This window comes from Phoenix dactylifera, chromosome 4 (genome assembly GCF_009389715.1).
Source record: "Phoenix dactylifera cultivar Barhee BC4 chromosome 4, palm_55x_up_171113_PBpolish2nd_filt_p, whole genome shotgun sequence".
NCBI classification, from domain to species: Eukaryota; Viridiplantae; Streptophyta; class Magnoliopsida; order Arecales; family Arecaceae; genus Phoenix; species Phoenix dactylifera.
The window spans coordinates 6859462-6879855 of record NC_052395.1 but is presented as its reverse complement, the minus strand read 5'-3'; the positions used below and the strand labels follow the sequence as shown (position 1 = coordinate 6879855).

The 20394-nt window shown below is 41.4% G+C and overlaps 3 protein-coding genes across 3 annotated transcripts; all 3 read left to right on the top strand.

The window, feature by feature from the left end:
- Positions 1–604: 604 nt before the first annotated feature.
- Positions 605–3656, top strand: LOC103697807 (L-ascorbate oxidase-like). Its single transcript, XM_008779740.3, has 5 exons — positions 605–896; positions 1435–1527; positions 1628–1840; positions 2131–2304; positions 2700–3656. Exons 1-5 carry the CDS (start codon positions 609–611, stop codon positions 3651–3653), a joined length of 1722 nt encoding a protein of 573 aa, XP_008777962.2. The 5' UTR covers positions 605–608; the 3' UTR covers positions 3654–3656.
- Positions 3657–12405: 8749 nt separating this feature from the next.
- On the top strand, positions 12406–13219 carry LOC120110411. The gene is made up of 3 exons (XM_039125233.1): positions 12406–12670; positions 12754–12951; positions 13205–13219. The coding sequence occupies exons 1-3, from the start codon at positions 12440–12442 to the stop codon at positions 13217–13219; spliced, it is 444 nt and encodes a 147-aa protein (XP_038981161.1). The 5' UTR covers positions 12406–12439.
- Positions 13220–15214: 1995 nt separating this feature from the next.
- LOC103697806 (oil body-associated protein 2B-like) lies at positions 15215–16266 on the top strand. The gene is made up of 2 exons (XM_008779739.4): positions 15215–15522; positions 15698–16266. The coding sequence occupies exons 1-2, from the start codon at positions 15234–15236 to the stop codon at positions 16150–16152; spliced, it is 744 nt and encodes a 247-aa protein (XP_008777961.1). The 5' UTR covers positions 15215–15233; the 3' UTR covers positions 16153–16266.
- Positions 16267–20394: the final 4128 nt, after the last annotated feature.

The window sequence follows — 20394 nt, the reverse complement described above, 5'->3', positions numbered from 1 at the left end:
AGTTAGAAAATTTGTTAGAGAGATAAATAGTCATTAGAAGGATGAAAAATTAATTTACACTAATAATTATAATATTTTATATATTTATTATTGTATTATACTATAAATATAATATTATATTACATTATATCATAATACATTGATATGTTATGTTAAATAATTTAATATTATATTAAATTATTATTCTATAATACATAATGTTATAGTACTATATTATAATAATATTATATTATATTACATTAATATTATACTATATCATATATTTATGTATCAATACATATTATATTCTATTATGCTCTGTTGTATAATATGGTAATGTCCTTTATGATCATTTTGTCATACAAATGTATTTTCTCAGTTTGTTTACTAAACATATGTTAAAGTGTCACAACACTTTATAAATGTAGTTACCAAATAGCAAACAGCTTTTTATAAATGCTCTGCTTCAGACAGCTCTACTTCCAACAGCTCTACTTCCAAAAGCTCTACTACCAACAGCTCCTCCAAACAGGGCTTTACTAGTTTCAGATCCCGTCGATAGATCCGCAAAACTTTTGGGGTGACAGGAGCCTTTCTTGGAGCCGGAGGGAAAACTTTCTTGGTCGGAGATGGACTTGTGGCCCAGCGGCGTTGGGTTGGCAGCTAAGCTGCCGCTGTTGTTTCTCCTCATCATCTCTGCGACCACTGGCTCTGTTCGAGCTAAAATCTACTATCAAAAATGGGAGGTGGCATACCAGTTCAAGTCCCCAGATTGCTTCCAGAAGTTGGCAATCACCATCAATGGGAGAACACCTGGTCCAACCATCATTGCCGAGCAGGGAGACACTGTGGTCATCGATGTCAAGAATGCGTTGCTCACTGAGAACTTAGCCATTCACTGGCATGGGATTAGGCAGGTACTGATACAAAACTTAGAAGCAAGTTGGCAAACTTATGGTATCAGACCTGTACTAACTTCTTACCTTTATTTCATTTTGAATCATAGACAACATAAATATGTTTTCATGCGAGAGACGACATAAATTTGTTGGTCCTTTGTTCCCCTTTTGTTCCTCTTCTTGCTTTTAGCTCACAGGGAACAGGATTAGTGATATCACCCAGTGGGTGGGGCCAAATCTTTTCTCAACTTTACTCTCATACCTATCTTTGCTCTCTCTCTCTCTCTGTGTGTGTGTGTCTCTGCGTGTGTGTGTGTGTTTTATCAGATTTCCTAACTAACAGTGGAAGCACCACGTAGTCAAATTATCTGTATCAAATACTTGGAAAACAAGACCTGGACTTTTTAACTTTTTATTTCATTTTGAAACAGAAGCACTATAAAAGCTATTAGTTATTATTATTTTTTGATCTTCCTCCTACTCCTAGCCCTCTGGAGATAGGAATGGAAATTACCAACATTTCTATTGCTATAATAATCATTGCTTTGTTTTGTAGATTGGAACTCCATGGTTTGATGGCACAGGGGGGGTGACACAGTGTCCGGTTGTGCCAGGGGATACTTTTACTTACAGGTTTGTTGTTGATCGAGTAAGTTTTGGGAGTTGAAACTAAATTCAATGGAAATATACTTCAGCACAGATGTTAAGAGGCCATTAGATTAACCATCAGTCTTTTGCTGAATTCCCAGGCGGGGACTTACATGTACCATGCACACTATGAGATGCAAAGGTCAGCTGGACTCTACGGTCTTATTCGAGTTCTGCCCCCTGCCGGTGTGGTCGAGCCGTTCATCTACGACGATGACCGGAGCATCATCCTTAATGACTGGTGGCACCAGAACACCAATGAACAGGCTGTTGGCCTGAACTCCAAAAACTTCACTTGGGTTGGAGAGCCTAAGGTATGGTGCAAAGAAATCTTAATTTTATAAGAAACTTTTGCGTTCCAACGTGTTGGAAAAACGTTTCTAGAATTCAGAAAAAATGATACTTTTAAGCGGATGCAGTTGATTACTCATACTCCCAGTAGAATTTTCAGACCATGACTTTCAGCCTTCCTCCTGTACTAAGATTTCTATCTTTAACTCGTCTTTCCTAACGGATTTTTTTCCCTCGCTAAGAAATTTTCGTCCAACAGAAATTGGAACAGTACTTTCTTAGAGCACTAAGTGGGGTCTTCTTAATCTTGCAGTCACTTCTGATCAATGGAAGGGGAAAATTCAACTGCTCCAATGCAGGAAGCGGGGTATGCAACGCAACCAATCCCGAGTGCTCGCCTTATGTGTTAAAAGTCATCCCGGGCAAAACATACCGCCTTCGGATTGCAAGCATCACCTCTCTTTCGGCTCTAAATTTTGAAGTTGAGGTAATATCACCAACACTTTTCTTTAAAAAAAAAATCCTTAATTCAAATTATATTATTTGAACATAAATATAGAAGCGCTATAAGCTAACTTTTTCCTACTTTGTCAGCATCGGATAAGAAAGAATAAGCAAATTTATGAATTTGGTAAACTATTGAATGCATGATTTATTGAGAAAATAGTGAATTGTTTCACTGCCATGAAATGGTCAGGGGGTCATTTGTCGAAAGAAAAACTTATGTTTTATCATAAGATTTTGTAACATAAATAGTGTTAAACACTGTTATGTTGAAGCTTTATAACTAGGTCGAAAAGATTCAAGCATACTGTCAGCATCAGCACTTATAGTAGGCTCAACCCTTAACCAATGCTAATATTGCCGTTATGATCATGCCAGGGACACAATTTGACGGTTGTCGAAGCAGATGGTCACTATGTGAAGCCCTTCGTGGTGAAGAACCTGAACATTTACTCGGGTGAGACCTATTCTGTGCTTTTGAAGGTTGACCAAGACCCCTCCCGCAACTACTGGGTTGCTGTCAATGTGGTTAGCCGGAAACCGGGCACTCCCACCGGCACTGCCATTCTCAATTACTACCCAAACCACCCTAGAAGGCTCCCTCTGACTGTCCCGCCAATTGGTCCCCTTTGGAATGACACCATGTACAGATTCAATCAATGCGTCGCCACCCGATCACATCCCGATTACATCCAGCCTCCTCCAACGACTTCCGACCGCATGATCATATTACTGAATACCCAAAATTTGATCAATGGCTATCTCAAGTGGTCTATGAATAATGTATCGTTGAATTTACCTGAGACACCATACCTCATCGCCCTTAGGGAGAGGATGCTCCATGCCTTCGATCAAAAACCAGCACCAGAGACTTATGACTACAAGAATTATGATATTTATGACGTTCAGAAGAATCTAAATGCAAAGGCAAGCACTTCGATCCATCGGTTGGTATTCAATTCGACGGTGGATGTGATCTTACAGAATGCAAACACGAAGATGAAGAACAATAGTGAGACACACCCATGGCATCTGCATGGGCATGACTTCTGGGTGTTGGGCTATGGAATGGGGAGGTTTGATCCGAAGACTGATCCAAAGAGGTACAATTTGGTGGACCCAATTATGAAGAACACAGTGGTAGTGCACCCCTATGGGTGGACAGCTCTGAGGTTCCGGGCCGATAACCCTGGAGTGTGGGCTTTCCACTGTCACATTGAGTCGCATTTCTTTATGGGCATGGGGGTTGTGTTTGAAGAGGGTGTGGACAAGCTTGGGAAGCTGCCCACGACCATCATGGGCTGTGGTGATTCCAAATATGTAAAGCCTTAAGGAATTTGTTGGCTAGACAAATCCCTTAAGGGATCTATTATTTGGATCCAAAGACGATAATTAAAAATAATTCACCGAGATGAATACTTTACAATCTCCAATAAAATCATAGAGCATATATCTTGATGGAATTTCTTGTAAATCTTTGAACCATATTATTAGATTTTTGTAAGTTAAATATTTATAAATCAAGGCCATGAGTTGATTATGAATTTTGTATCACCATAGAAGAAATGCTAGTGGGATTCCATGAGAGGCCCAAATAAGTTTAATATACAAAAAAAAAAAGATTCAAGATGGTAGAATATTATGCTCATGAGTAAGTTAATCTGGAATCTTTTAATTCATCGGAGCATAGAATTGATATTCTTAAAAGAGAAATCAGTAGCAAATTGTTTATTGTCAAAGAAATCTAGAGTTGGCTTAGTTTACATTGGATCTAGAATATGATTGCTTGATCATACAATGTTACAAATATGGCAATTATCTCAAGGGTTAATCTTGATCTAGTATGCTTGGAAAGTAAGGATAAAATTTTTTCTTAGATATTATTAGAAAAAAGATGATGATGATCTAGGATCATTAAGAAATTTTGGAGAATATTAATCAGAGTTGCGCAGCGAAAGTATGGTGGACTGAGTCATTTTAAATTGATCAAAAAATATTGACTGTGTTTTGGTAACAAGTCGTGATGAAAGACAAGACAGTTCAATAAAGAAGGCTTTTGTTGATAAGGGAAGGTCAAGTTAATCATGATAAGACTTTGTTATCTCTCTGATAGATTCTTCTATAATTGATATACTAAGAAAAAAAAATTGAGTATATCATGACGAGGGTTAGTTAATTATTGATCTAAAAATAGTCTAATTTATTAAGTATCTGAATAAATCATGCATCATTCGCTCCCTCTTTATGATTTATAAATTTAAGTTAAATTTTAAGCCTTGTGACATATTGAATCATGGTATCAATACTTTGCCTTCTTAGACTTCCTCTTGTGATTTGATGTCAATCATTTTGAGATAGACCGTTGTCGTCTGATGACCATCATTGTATGTTCACTTTGTGAATCATATTCCTAACCAAATAATGATTTGACTCTAAGGTTGATCATTATCTTTTGTGGGATCAACTCTCTACTATAATATGTGTTTTGAATCCATTAAATTTCAAGTTCTATCCTAAACACAACTAATTTTAATCTTAGATTTTAGTTAGTCACTTATCTAGTGCTAATCCTTCTATTTTATATAAAATTATTAACAATTGATCTAAAGTTATCTATCACACTAATTTTGATCGAAAAAAATAAAATCTTAGATTTATGTTACTCAATGGGCTGAGCATCTCATTTGGAAGGCATACATTTTTAAATTTCGAGAACGAAATTTTCTTAAAGAGGGAAAAATGTAAGATCCAACTATATTGGACTTAAGTCCAATTTGGATAGAAGGAGCAGGACAGGAGATCGCAATCACGATCTCCTGCTTCACCTTTTTCGGGTGAGATGGGAGTGGGGGCGCCGCGGGGGTTCCGCGGCCACCTCGCGTTCGCTTGAACGGCCGTCAATTCTGATCGACCGTCGTGAGATCGCGGCCTAGAAACTAATACAATTAGATCAGCTCTTCATAGACAAACTTGGGATTTGCGATTAGTGAAGGGGCCGACCTCCCTTTGGGAAATCCACTATAAAAGCCCCTCTTCCTCGGCCATTGACCCACCGTCAAGCCTCTCCTCCCTCTTCTCTCTTCTCCTTCTCTGGTGGCTGGCATGCCACCCCGGCCAAGCGCTGTTCAAGGATTTCTTCTCGGCCACCTCTAGCTCGCCGGCTGATCTTTGTGTGCATAGCAGACAACATAGATGTGTGTTTTTTTGTATGTGCGCCTCTGTGTGCGCGTGTGGGGAGGAGGGGGGGGGGGGGGGGGGAGCAGAGAGAGAGAGAGAGAGAGGGAGAGAGAGTGAGTGAGAGAGAGAGAGAGAGAGAGCCTCTATGTGTGTGCGTGGGGGGAGGAGGGGGGAGGAGAGGAGAGAGAGAGAGAGAGAGAGAGACCTTACGGTCCAGACTTCTTCCATCCATTGACGATCGAGCACTTCATTCATACCGAACCTGGTGGTTACTTGACATCTTATACTATTCCTATGTACTGCAGCAGATGCCTAACACAGTATGAAGTACAGCTTTGTGCTGCCGTCTAACGCTATGCTATCCCTGTATACAGCTTTGTACTGCTGCCTAACCCTGTGCTATCCCTGTCTACTCTACATGGAGAATGGATGTGAGCCTGGCCTTGCTACAATTGCCATACAAAAATCATCACCACGCCAGCAAAACTGCAAAAGCTACAATAAGCATTTAGAATGGACGTGAATGGATGTGATCGCACCCATGAAAAAGAGTCAAGCTCAAACAAGTCAATTTAGGCTTTATTAGGCTTGTTGATTCACATAAGCTTCTTGTAAGACACAATACAAACCATGGTTTTCAACGGTAGCATGGGAATTAAGAAATTTGAGTCCTTGTTGAGTACCATGAGATGTGGTTGACCATTTTGCTGCTGTCTATAAACTAATTGTACTAATTTGACCATAATTCTCTGCGGTACATGATTTCCACCCTAGAATGTTGTACCATGCTTAATGGCTGCCGTCAGAAAATAGGCAGCTATCAACAACGCTACATTATATATAGCATGTAAAGCTACCTTATACGATAGCCATCCATTTTTTTTTGATGATGGCCATCGAGCATGACATACAGTGCAATCCGTGCACTGTAAAGAATCTATGTTCTACTAATTTTGTGGCCATGAGAAAAATTAGTACCTGATGAGGTCGAGGGTATCCCCCGGCCTCAGATCTTAGTCCCCACCGGTCGTAGGTAGAAAAATAGTTGCGTCCCTCGCAAGGTATTGTCCGCTTTGGGAAGGATTTCATAGTCTCTTTCCCCTGCATGGTTTTGCCCCACAAAAGGTACCTTGCGAGGGAAAGGGTTCTCCCATCCATTTAAAGCACAGACCTTTCTGGTACTTAGCTGATGTGGGACTAAGTTCGAGACTCTTTATTCCCACAACATCAGCCAACTTTCCGCTACATAGCCGATGTGGGACTAAGTTCGAGATCGTTTATTCCCACAACATCAACCCTCCAGTGGGAAGGTCTGTGCCGGGGTCAAGGACTCTCAAAAAAAGCACCAATGATGAGGTCGAGGGTATCCCCCAGCCTCAGACCTTAGTTCTCACTGATCGTAGGCAGAAGAATGGCTGCGTCTCTTGCAAGGTATTGTCCGCTTTGGGAAGGGGTTTTATAGTCTCTTTCTTCTGCACGGTTTTGCCTTACAAAAGGCGCTTTGCGACGGAAAGGGTTCTTCCATCCATTTAAGGCACAGACCTTTTCGCTATCTCTCTTCTTGTTTGAGCAAAGTAGCAGTGGGCTCATTAATTTATATCTCTAGCCATTATAACATGAGATTCTATTTTCATATTATTGGTTTTGGGTGTCTAGGAGTGGTGCCCATAACGCGTGCCCGAGAATTGTGACAGATTGCTGGTTTGAATTTGATGTTCCTGGCTTCTTTCGTATACTCTTTAGAAAACCAGCCAACGAACAAAGAATTACAAGGAACCTCTCTACTTTCTAGATAATAATCATGAGAATAATATGAAGCTTCCGTGATTATAGTATGAGTATGATCATATTCTAAGGGACACGAAGAACACAAATCCTCAAAAACCTCACCCAAAATCACTTGGGCAACTTTCAGGTTTTCTTAGATTCTATCGCCGCTGAATCTGGACCGAGCTCATAGCGCAGCTTGGATGATTCTAAGGTCGATGAAAACCAAGCTGAACCGACTGGCTGAGGTGGCGATAGCTGATTTCCTCCGGGGATGATCTGTAAGAAGTTTGCTTACTAAAGAGTTTCCGACGGAACAATCTGATACCTAAGTTAGGATAGAGAAGCTATAGTATGGAAGGAAGAGATTTCAGTAAAGTCGAGTTTTTTGTGAAGGATATTGCATATCTGAGATCCTCCGAACTATCTCTTTATATAGGAAGAGTCTATTTTGTCATTTACCTGAGTTGATGTGACGTGTATCAGTCTCCAGGCAATAGCTAGTCGTACATTTATGGCGTGGGCATCATTTTGCATTGGCAGTGTACTGATTGCACGCTGAATGCAGAGCTGCCACAACTGCCAATTGCCAGAACTATCAGTCCTTGTCGGCACGTGTTATTGGTTTTTTGGTTGGCCAACTCCTCGGCTGGGGCCGAAGTCGCTCACCTCGATTTATGTCCGAGGTCAAGAAGATCGGTCCAGTCTGGGATCGAGATGTCCAATATTTTTTCCATCAGCTTCATTATATATGGCACACTTCACGATTCTAGTTCAAAAGGAGAAATCGAGTTCCAATACACCAGCTGAGTGACTTTTTTAATGAGATTGTTGGGCTCCTAAAATATATATGCAGATGTAACATGAGGATAAGAAAGATAGGAAATATGAGTCATGTCCATGTGGACTCTCTTGACCTACAGGGCATTAAAGCATTTATATTCTCACAGAAGCGGATGGGCAAGAAGCTGGCAAACCCATTTATGAGCCATAAGTGATGAAATGCTTAATCTCTCAAAGCGCGTGCTTTGCGCCCGGTTTGTCTTTTCACATCGTTCTGCCTCCTCCAGTGCGGTGATTTTCTTAATTGCAGATGCATAACGCCTATGAAATATCAAAACATTGACAAATGTGGATTTTAGCTTACATGCCCAAAGGAGCAATCTTATTGGATGGTCAGCATATGAGGATGCAAAATAAGACAAGAAAAGAAAATTTAGCTTCGAATCAATCTAAGCTTAGTTTTGCTAAGTTCTAGTGTATCATACCTATGAAGACTCGTGCGGGCATATATTTAGTCCCATATCGGTTATTCGCTAGATAGATTCTGAGTGCTTATACAGGACCAGAAAACTTAAATAATATCTTCTAGATAACTTTTTTACATAAGGTTCTGGGTTGTGACAAAATGGTGTCAAAGCGAATCAGGTCCATGACCTGGCTGGCGAGAAAGGTAGAGCTTAAATGAGAGAAGTATGTGAGGATCCATGCGGCTTTATTTAGTCCTATATTGATTATTCATTGAGTAGATCTTGGATCTTATACAAGATTAAGGAATCCAAATAATACCTTTTAGCTAATATTTTTTTGGGTAAGATCCTGTGCCGTGACAATATCGTTGATTTGCAGTGGTAATCAACTAAAAAAACTTGGCCCATGTTTGATTTACTTTTGATTCTTTGGCCTAGTCTTGCGACCTACATTTGTGTTGTTTTTATACAAAACTTTCATCGTATTTACTATACTTCTCAAGTATTCCATACTTCAAGCAACAAATTAAGCATTTGTTATGGTTTAAAAAATAAGTTGACTTTACATTATTGACATAATGGCACTGTCCTAATGTTTAAAATCTAAAAGAAACCCATGTTATATGATAACCTTGAAGCATGCCATTTGATAACGTAAAAGAAATATTTCTCTTCAAAATAAAAAAATGCTAGCCTCGAAGCATACCTTTGGTATCTAATTTGTATCCATATCCGTTTAAAACTAATATGAATGTAAATTTTTACATCAGACTAACATTTGTATCTACATCTATGTTTGTCAAATAAAATAAATATGGATATAAATATGCCAGTATCCGACCTAATTTAACCCTAATCTCACACTACAGGAAAATAGGTCTTTCCCGACTCTTTTTTACCGACGCTAGGATGAAGCGTCGGGAAAAATTTCACCGCTCATACATTTGCCGACGCTTTCATTTAGCGTCGGCAATTCTTAGGAATAAACGACGCTTATTAGCGTCGTCGTATTTTCCGCCTAAAACGACGCTTATAAGCGTCGTCAAAAGTCAAATTCATAACAAAACCAGCGGCCGCCCCCCTCCTCCTCATTTTGCATCCCAATCGATCAAACCCTAGCTCCTCTGGCTCCTCCTCCCTCCTCTCCGACGACGAGCGACCGACCGACCCTTGTCCTCTCCGGCGCCGAGCGACGTCCTCCGCCAAGCTCCTCTCGTCCTCTCTCCTCTCCGGCGCCGAGCGACCGTCCGCATCCTCCTCTCTCGTCTCCGGCGTCGAGCGACCGGCCACCAGTACGGACACCGCTTCGAGAGCTCAAAAAGGGAAGAGGCTCCGGACCATCTACGACAAGCTCTCGCTCGAAGGTTTCTCTGCTGATCAAATCGAACAGGCTCTCTCTGCTCTCAAGGTTATTTTTCTTTTCTCATGTACATTTTTTCTCCTCATATCACAAAGTTCCCTTTCTCAACTTGGGGTTCAAGAAACACAAATTGGTTGATTTTTCTGGATTATTTCTGGTCTCGCCGCCATCGCTTTTTGCCGCCATGGCTCCGTAACTTGAAGAGGAGACGAACGAGAGGAACCCTCGCCCACTCGACGAGGACAATATCGCCCTTCTCAAAGCCTACACACGCCTGCCCCATCTCCTGCAGTCTCCTCTCGAATCGTCGTCTTCAGGTCCAAATCAGTCGGCCTGGAACCCTAGATTATTTTTCTTTTTGTCCTTTTTAATTGTCCTAGTATTGTTCTATAGAGTTAGAAATCGAGCATTTCTTTGGAAGTCCTGTAAAAATTGAAACTTTATCTGTTGCGTATAATTTTTCCGGTATTTCTTTTTCAATTCTTGCTTATAATGCCTCTGGCTGCTCAAATCTATACTGATTTAGGTCTAAGTTCGGTTCGATTTGCTATCCTATTTTTTGAATCTTTTGTTCCCCTTTGTTGTACGGATTTTGTTGTTGGGATATGGGTTGAATATATTTCATGGATCTGCAATATCATCAATTGAAAATTGAATTGTTGTGTTGTGCTTTGATGACAGGGTCTAGGACCTTATTCAGCTAGTATCAGGAAAGTAGAGAAGGAAATTAAGGAGATGACGAAGAAAGTCAATGATCTTTGTGGTAGATGGTGGTGATATATATGTTAGAGCATGCTTTCTTATATTATTTTTTAGCTTTAGTTCCATAATTTTGGAGATCATACACATTAGAGTACGTTGAAGGAAATATAGAAATTGTGCAACAACCCTAGTCCCTAATCTTTGATTGGCAATACTTAGAAAATTAATTATCAGACCAAGGTTTTCAATGTCTAGATTGTTTGTTTTGTTTTGGAAGCCATGCAAGAAAGTCCAGAAAGTGAGCATTTTAGTTTCACTGATAAGCAAGAAAGAGGGCAAAATAGGGATGTATTGCACTTCCACATATGTAAGCTTGTTGGAGCCAAAATTCATCAACATCATATGTTTTCTACTATATTATTTGGTAACAATCTCTTTTTGCATGCATAGCTTATTGCGAGAAAAACAGATAAAGCATTAAGAGAAAAAAATGAATCACCTACTAGCAGCATAACGAGCATGTCTACTGTTACTTGTCCCAGAAACGGCAGCCATGCGAATTCTATTATTAGAATCACGAGCTATAGGCATTTCAATCCTTCCAGAACTTGGGTTAGGGACTCCACAAGTAAGACTGATGTATACTCTATGGATAGTGTGTAGCTTGAACTGTTCAGCTAAATGGGCATGAGAATGCTCATCCTGTCACGGAAGAGAAAAAACATGAACTTCAAATACACATATTTCCCAAGTATTATGAGCAACAGAGTTAGGTGCATGTATTGCATGTAAGAGTATAGTTGGAATAAAAGAAAGTTCATATGTTTCAACAGATATATATTGCAAGTATTGCTTATAATGCAGTCCAGCATACTACTGAACATATGGAGATTTAATCTACCGAAAATTTCAAGACCACTTGAAATCCCCTGCTGATAGAGAAGTTTTGTTAATAGATTATAACAGAGTGGCACAAACCTGTGCTTCATATGATTGTTCTTAATGGTCTTAGCAAAATACAATACTCACCCTCAGTAGTAAAAATGATGCTTCATTATTTGTGGTTGTTTACAAGAATTATTTTATCACGACTAGCCATATGGTGTTTTATATTTTCTTGGTTTTGTTAGGTTTTAAGTGTAGATGACAAAAGTAATTTCCTGCTATTATTTAATATTGGGATGGTTCATTTATTATTACTTTATGTATTTTTTTTATTTTACATTTTGTAATATAACATTTCTTTATCCTAGATTTTGATTGAAGATAGTGTAATATTTTTTGTTTTCCTAAATAATATATGGATATTTGCTTTTAACTTGTTATGTCTGATAAGAGGATATTCTTGAACAAGAGGGCTCCTGTTCATTCAGTCATCACATTCTATTCCTCAAAGCATTGTCTACATTGCAATCCGAGCTTCACATTGCACGCTCTTTATACGTTGGGCCAATTGTATCTGATTATAGTGTTCAGGTGCAGTTTTTCAGGTGCAAGCTCAACAGGCTTTCAATCCTTTTTTTTTATTCTTCTTTTGATGAAAATCCTTGATTCTTTCTGTGCATACTAGGTAACAATATGCCGCGAGGAAAACGATTCAGAGATGTTGAGTTTCAGCACACATCCGTGGGATCTTCTTCCGATCAGTTCCTACGGTCCCAGCAGCACGAGTCCCATTCTCAGCACGAGTTGCATACTCAACACGAGTCTCTGTCTGAGCACGTGTCACCTGCTGATTGTCTAGACATGGATGACGTGCATATCCAGAGTAATTTGATTTACATTTTATATATTAAATCATTTGCCTTTAATGTTTTAATTAATGTATATTTTATTTTATTTTTATAGATGGACTGGGGAGAATGAGGAGGACACGAGGACCCACTCGAGCACGGGATGTGTGGAATCTACATGAGGATGAGAAGATCGTTGTCCATTGCAATGAACTGGGGCAGCCCATCAAGAGGGTTGCAAGTATTTTATCGACTTTTCTAGGATCGGTTGCGCGGAATGGTCAGTTGTGTCCGCTCAACTATACGAAATGGAATGAAATGCTTCCTTCATATAAGGTTGAGCTTCTTAAAGTTATTGAGGTAAATAATTGAATTTGCTTACTATCACAATTTTATTTTTTGATTTAATATTGTTATAACATTCTTTAATTACTTTGGTGTAGCGTAAGTTTTTGCTTCCTAAAGAGAGCCATGATTGGGTGTTGAAGTCCGTCAACCGCAAGTGGAAAGAATATAAGGCCAAGTTAAAGGCGCACTGGAAGCAAGATGGTATGACAGAAGAGGAGGTTGCCCATGTTTGTCCTCCTGATGTAATCCCTCATCAGTGGAGGGAGCTTGTCCACTACTGGTTTTCCGAGAAAGCTCAGGTTGTGTATATTTTTTCAATACTTTAGATTGTATTTACTAATAATATATATTACAAATTTATACATTAAATATATTATATTGTTTATTCTTTTTTTGGAAGACATATTCCAACATTGGTAGAGCTGCACGAGCCTCTCAGACTGTTCCTCATACTTCAGGCTCGATGAGTTATGCTAGGCGTAGAGCTGAATTCGTAAGTTTTTTTTGAAACTCTTTGAAACTATTTTTAACTACTCTATCATATAGCATGTATCAAGATAACTAGCTTGCCAATATACTTTTTGTTGTAGATGGATGATAATAGAAGGGAGCCTGGTAAGGTGGAGTTTTATAAGATGACTCACACCCACCGAGATGGCAGTTTTGTTCGGAAGGAGTCAAGAAATATAGTTGTATGTATTCATCTTTCAACGATATTATTATTAGTTCTATTATTGGCATACATTAATTTGACTTTTTCTTTTGAGATATATAGGACAGGGCAACAACTCTTATTTCAGAGCGCGTCGGAGAGTCATCATCATCCGACGCGACCAGTCATGTCGAAGCTCAGGTGCTCGCTGAATTATTGGGCCCAGAGCGTTATGGTCGAGTGAGGGGTTATGGCGTTGGAGTTACCCCCACTCAGTTGTCTGCAGTGGGCATGTATACAAGAAATGCTGGAGAAGGCAGTAGCAATGCAGAAGTTAGTAGACTTCGGGCAACAATTGAAGATATGAATGATCGCCATCAGGCAGAGTTGGCAGAGCTGAAGCAGAACCAACAAACTTTGCAGTCTCAGCTTGAGCATATTTCATCTATGTTACAGCGATTTCTCCCTCCTCAGGTAAATAACTATATGTATTTGATGACTATACATAATTATTATTTTGCATGAGTTAATAATTTTCATATTTTGCATGGCGATTTCTCCCTGATATTTTTTAGACTGTTATTTAATGAGTTTTATATGTATCTTTCTTATATTTTTCAAAATACATTGTAATTCTAAACTTATGTAAATTTAATCTTATATGACAATATGAATGTTTCGAATGATCTGTATGTTTGTCTTGATGTAAATGTAATGCAGGTTCATATTGCTATAATATCTTTTTTAATATGCTTTTATTTTTTAAAAAAAAAATCCACTCCCGACGCTTTAAAGCGTCGTTAAAAACCCCCTTTGGCACGGGCTGGCACGCCATCGCCGATGCTTACAAAGCGTCGGTAAAAATCCTTTAGGCGACAACATTTACCGACGCTTTATGGCGTCGGCAAAAACCCAGAGCTGGGCTTCCTTTGGGCTTTCCTGACGCTTTAAAGCGTCGGCGAATGTTGTTTTTGCCGACGCTTTCGTTAGCGTCGGGAAAGCCCAGTTTTTTCCGATGCTTTCTATTAGCGTCGGCAAAAACATTTGCCACTCCGGTATCGCCAACGCTTTTGCGACGCTTCTGTTTGCGTTGCGGGAACTTTAGCCGACGCTTATAAGCGTCGGTAAAGATTATAAAAAGCGTCGGGAAAGATGAGTTTTCTTGTAGTGTCACGTGATAGCATTTTGTAACGAAGATAAACGATTGGATAATATTGCAACAAATTTGAAGTTTTCATAGCTAATTGACACTTAACGGCTGGGCAATATTTCATAACACTTTCTTATTTCATGATTTTATTAATTTGTGTCATACACACATATACACATATTTATATACATATATACATATATTTATATACATATATATATATAAGTATATATCTATATATATATAGACATGGATGCATGCATGTATGTTTGTATGTATGTATGTTGTATGTATATATGTGCATGTATATATATGGACCTACCTTTCTCTCTGCCGCACGCCTTAAGGCCTCCATGAGGAATTTCTCGCATGATTCAAGCTCATCCATAGAAGTGATGCCAAGGGGGGCTGGCTCAAAAAGTCTGCTCAGATTACAACAGAAAATAAATAGTGTTTAAACTTGGATCCAGATTCTAATTGTATATCCGAAGCCAAATGGACTCAGCTCTCCGTCAAACCGAGCCCCATGCAACCCAACCTGCTTGCATTCTTGCCGCCTAAGGATAAAACCAAATGTGTAAAGTTTTCAATGCAGAGAATACAATAGAATTCCAGGCGTTAGATGCCACATATCGTGCATGCGATGTGCCACGTGGTACACAAACTATGCACGTGGCATTCAACTCCGCTTCTTCGTTCCCATAACTAGACCCCGAAACCTCCTAAATGGCTGTTTCCACTGGGTCGAGCCATTGCAAGGAGAAGAGAGGAGTATGGCCTCAAGCGACGAGAAGCCGGGGCCCACGCCGGTGGCCGGCGGAGAAGGCGGCACGCCGCCGGGGAGGCCGATGTCGGTGGCGACGAAGCTGGTGGAGAAGGGGGCGTCGATGCTGCAGACGTTGAAGCCGGTGCGGCAGATGAAGCAGCACGCGTGCAGCTTCGCCCTGTACGGGCACGATCTCGGCCGTCAGATTGAGACCCACCACTACGTCTCCCGCGTCAACCAGGACTTCCTCCAGTGCGCCGTGTATGACTCCGATCAGCCATCGGCCCACCTTATCGGTATATCCTCCGTCTCCTTCTAGTTATTATGCATATATTAGTATTCTCCCTTCCCTTTTAAAACACCAACTATTTGAAGTTCTCCAAGGAAACAAAGTAAACGAAATTGTGTGGTGATTGACATCCGTAGCTTTATGGGTTTTAGTACGTGATTGAATTGCATCCTCGGTGGCAGGTGTGGAGTACGTCGTGCCTCATCGAATTTTTGAGACGCTGCCTTCGGAGGAGCAGAAGCTGTGGCACTCCCATGCCTACGAGATCAAGTCTGGGCTGTGGGTGAGCCCTGGTGTCCCGGAGATGTTAGAAAAGCCGGAGCTGGAATGGATGACCAAGAGCTATGGTAAGTTCTGGTGCACCTGGCAGGTGGACCGGGGCGACCGCCTGCCGATGGGCGCGCCCGCCCTCATGATGTCGCCCCAGGGGGTGGGCTCGGGCTCGGTGCGGCCCGACCTGGTGAAGAGCCGGGACGAGAGGTACAAGATATCGACCGAGGAACTCAAGGAGTCGAGGCTGGAGATGGAGGAGCCCGAGTGGATCCACCCGAATGCCGACTACTGGAAGCAGCATGGGAAGGGTTTTAAAGTGGACGTGGTGGAGACGGACATGAAGCGCAGGGCTCCGTTTCCATGAAGGGTCTTGGGTTGGGTCGACTCTTCTAGTTCTGTTTTGAGTATGGTGTGATGGGTATAATAAAAGCTTGTTTGTGTTGTTGTTGATGCCAGCAATAAATGAAGTTACTTTTATAGACAATTATTTTCTTTGTCAGAATAATTTTAAAAATTATCTAATAATTTGTGCCATTTACAATATTTTTTTTTTTTGTTAGTGTGACCGCGTAAATTATTTTTTCTACGTAAACTCTGTTTCCCAACTTTGAGGTGTACTGAATGGGATAGAACAATGTTGCCCAGATAGACAACCCAAGAGGGGGGGGTGAATTGGGTTTTTAATATAATTTGGCTAATTAAAACTTTGTGGATGATTAATTAAAAACTATAGCAAGTTATTTAATTAAAGCCTAGTGCTGTGAGTAATGTGCGGGGAAGGAGATGAGAGACAATGCACTACAAACACAAAGTTTTATAGTGGTTCGGAGCTAACCCTTGCTCCTACGTCCACTCCCCAAGTCTCACTTGGGAATTTCACTATAACCCCCTTGGATTACAGCCGGTTGTTTTGCAAGCTCACAACCAAACTTGTTGTTTTACGAGCTCACAACGAACTCGGTCGGTTTTCCCAGGCTCACCGACTAGAACCAACCCCGATTGTTTTCTCGGGCTCACAATCAAACCCTTACACACGTTGGTTTTAACTTGGCTCACCAACCAACCTTAAACCCCTTGATTCAATCCCCCGATTGAATCAAGTAAATACAAGAGATAGAAGAAAACAGAAAATAGCTTCTCAAAAAGCAGATTTAAGACAATATAATCGTAAAGGAGTTAGAAGCCCTCAAACACTTTTAAGCTGGTGAAGAGGTATGGCTTCTGGAACTCCGGTCTCCTCTTGAAAGAGTGGTCGACTTGAATGCAGGAGGAGGAAGCTTTGATTGTTGGGAAGAAGTTGTTGGAGCAGTAAATGCAGATCTCCCCTTTTTCGTTTAAGAGCACTTGGAGAGCTTGAAAACTTGAATGCTTGGAGTGGAATATCTGTTCTCTACCTTGCTACAGTCCTCTGTGGCTATTTAAGCCAACCCCCACGGAAACTAGCCGTTACTCTGCTTTTTCTGGCCGTTCTGCACACTCTGCGCAGCCTGACAATATGACCGTTGGTGGGTTGGAGTCGACTCGCGCGATCAGGAGTCGACTCGGCTGTAGCAGGAGTCGACTCACGCTTTTCCGGAGTCGACTCGGCAACTGTTCCAAATTTGAATTAAAGTTGCCGTCTTGACTGGGAGTCGACTCGTCTTGACCTGGAGTCGACTCGCCAACTTCTGGAGTTGACCTGGCAATTTTTGGAGTCGGCTCATCCACTGAAGTCCGTGGATCCAAATTTGAATTTTGTCCACTCGAGTCGACTCGACTGTCCTGGGAGTCGACTCGAATCTCAGAGCCCGAACTCTCGATTCTCTGTCGTTTGGCTCATCCAGTCTTGGAGTCGACTCGAACCTCCTTGGAGTTGACTCGGCTCTCAGTTTCCGAAAGTTGGTCTTCTGCCTTTTGACGTGTAGCTTGTCTTGGAGTCGACTCGAGCTGTCTGTGAGTCGACTCGAATCTCAGAGGCAGTAACATGGTCTTCTGTCTGTTGATGGTCGCTCAGTCTCGGAGTCGACTCGTGTACTGCGGGAGTCGACTCGAATCTCAGAGTCCGAAAATCGTTCTCTGACTTTTTCCTTGTGTTCCTCTGAGAGTCGACTCTTACCTTCTTTGGAGTCGACCTGCCAACCATCGGAGTCGACTCGCGTTCCACTGGAGTCGACTCGAATCTCAGACCCGAAAACTGCTCTCTGACTTTTCTGCCTGTGACTGCTTGGAGTCGACTCTTACTTCCCTGGAGTCGACTCGGTGAACATTGGAGTCGACTCGCGCACTTCAGGAGTCGACTCGTTGACAGGTTCTGAGATGAAGCTTTCTGTTCTTCTTTCTGTTCTCAGTCGGAGTCGACTCGTACTAATCTGGAGTCGACTCGAGCTCGTGCCAGTGAACTTGATACGCTTGGAGTCGACTCGTGATACTCGGGAGTCGACTCGAGTCTCAGACATTGGTTCATGCAGACTTCTTAACTTATCCAAAATACTATGAACCAAGTCTAGAAACACTTGGACAGGATTTTCACTGAAACACTCAATTGAATTCATTAGTAATCACAAGATATACTCAATTGCTTTGAGCTCATCAAAATCAAATGGGGTTTTAATCAATCACTCCACAATCTCCCCCTTTTTGATGATGACAAAACTTTGAGTATATGTAAAATGAATTGCTCATAAAACAATGAAGTAAAATCCATAAATGAATTCAAATGTCTGATAATTTAATTTATCCAAGTTTGAAAGGAGTGAAACATTAAATTTCGGAGTTAAAGCTCCCCCTTTCATTTGGAATTATATAAGCCTTCATATTATGCAATCAATTGTTTGGCTTATATGTCATTAATGATTTAGCTTGATTAAAATTCAGATTCTCCCCCTCAACATATGCATTCAACTATATTTTGATTTTCTGAATTTCCTCTTCATGCTTTGAAGTTTTTTTTTTTTTTTTTTTGAACTGAATTTTATCTTTTTAGAGGAAAAATCTGTCAATTTGTTCTTGAGTAGGATTCAGCTAATCTCCGAATATCCCTTGAATAGATTCTGAAGATTACTCCATTAGGAGCCTCAAAAGAGAGATAATGAGCCTCGAGGTACCGAATCCACTTAGAACAAATTTGTGTGTGTTTTTAAGAGTTTATCGTTTTATTTATTTCCATTGATTTCTTTTACATATTTTTTTCAATATTTCTCCCCTTTTACATATTTTACCATATTTTATACATATTTCTCCCCCTTTTTGTCATCATACCAAAAAGGAGGTAATCACACACAATCAATGGCACAATCAACAAATGGCACATAATTGAAGATAAAATGTCTACTCATTGTATTGATATGAATGTGAACACATTTGAGCATACAATAAGTAAGGTAAAACAATACATCACACAAAAACATCTATGGCCTCCTCGAGGATGAGGCTCCCCCTCTCGAGGATGCATCTCCTCCTCTGGAGGGTGTGGCTCCTCCTCTCGAGGATGTGGCACCTCCTCTCGAGGATGGTGCTCCTCCTCTCAATCGGCTCTGCTCCATGAGGAGGGTGACTGCATCTGTCACATGTCCGAGCTGCGTGATAATAGACGTGGTGGCTCTGCTATGTGTAGTGGAGAGCTCTATCACCGACGCCTGAAGCCCAGTCACCGATGTCTGTAGTGCGTCCAGCTTGTCGATGAGTACATTCGACAAGCGCTCGGCCCCCTCGGTGGTGGTGTGCATGTCACGACCTATCTCCTCTCGCATCTGTCGAGTGGAGCTCGTGACCTCATTCATGCTTTGGAACTGGGCCTGGACCAAACTCCGGATATTGTAGATCTCTTCCCGTACATGAACCGTCATGTCAGTCACGGCTGTCAAGGAAGGGACCAACTGAGAAGATACAGGTGCAGGAGTGGGAGCAGGCACCGCACCTCGGAGCTCCCGAAGCAGCTCGTCCCTCAGATCTCGGACGATCTCCTGCCGCAGCTCCCGGAGCTGCTCTGGATCAATCCGAACCTTCATAGATGGTGTAGCTGAGGAGGAAGGTCCGGCAAAGGTGGTAGGAGCAGGAGGAGTGGATGGGAGGTCTGGATGGTCTGGAAGGTCTGGGTAGTCTGAATCTGGCTCAGGACTGGGTGATGGTCTGGTGGTCTGAGCAGTGAGAGTAGACTTCCTAATCCAGATCCCTTCTCTCTTCCGAAATCCCATCCTGTGCATAGTCCCCGTACACAAGCGATCAGTCCATCGCAAGGCACGAGAGGGTTCCCTCTCAGGAATGGAAATCTCGTACTGCCTAAAAAGAAGAGTGAATAACATCCCGTATGGGAGTGAGAGCCTAGGTCTATCTAGGGGCTCACACATATACCTATAAATGAGCTTTGGGAAGTTGATCGGGGTGTCCTGAAGGATATAAGACATAATAGCTAAGTCCCTCTCATTCACAAAATCAAATCTCCCTGTCTTAGGGAAGATGGACCTGGACAGAATGCTCAAAAGGATTCTCACTTCAATAGGAAGTGAGCTAGCAGATACCTCATCTAGGGGGGACTGAGGTGGATGCCCTAAGACGACCGTAAGGGCCGCAACTCTATCCTCAGGGTGTGCAGGAGCCACCCCTACTAATGGAAGGTGAAGGATATGGG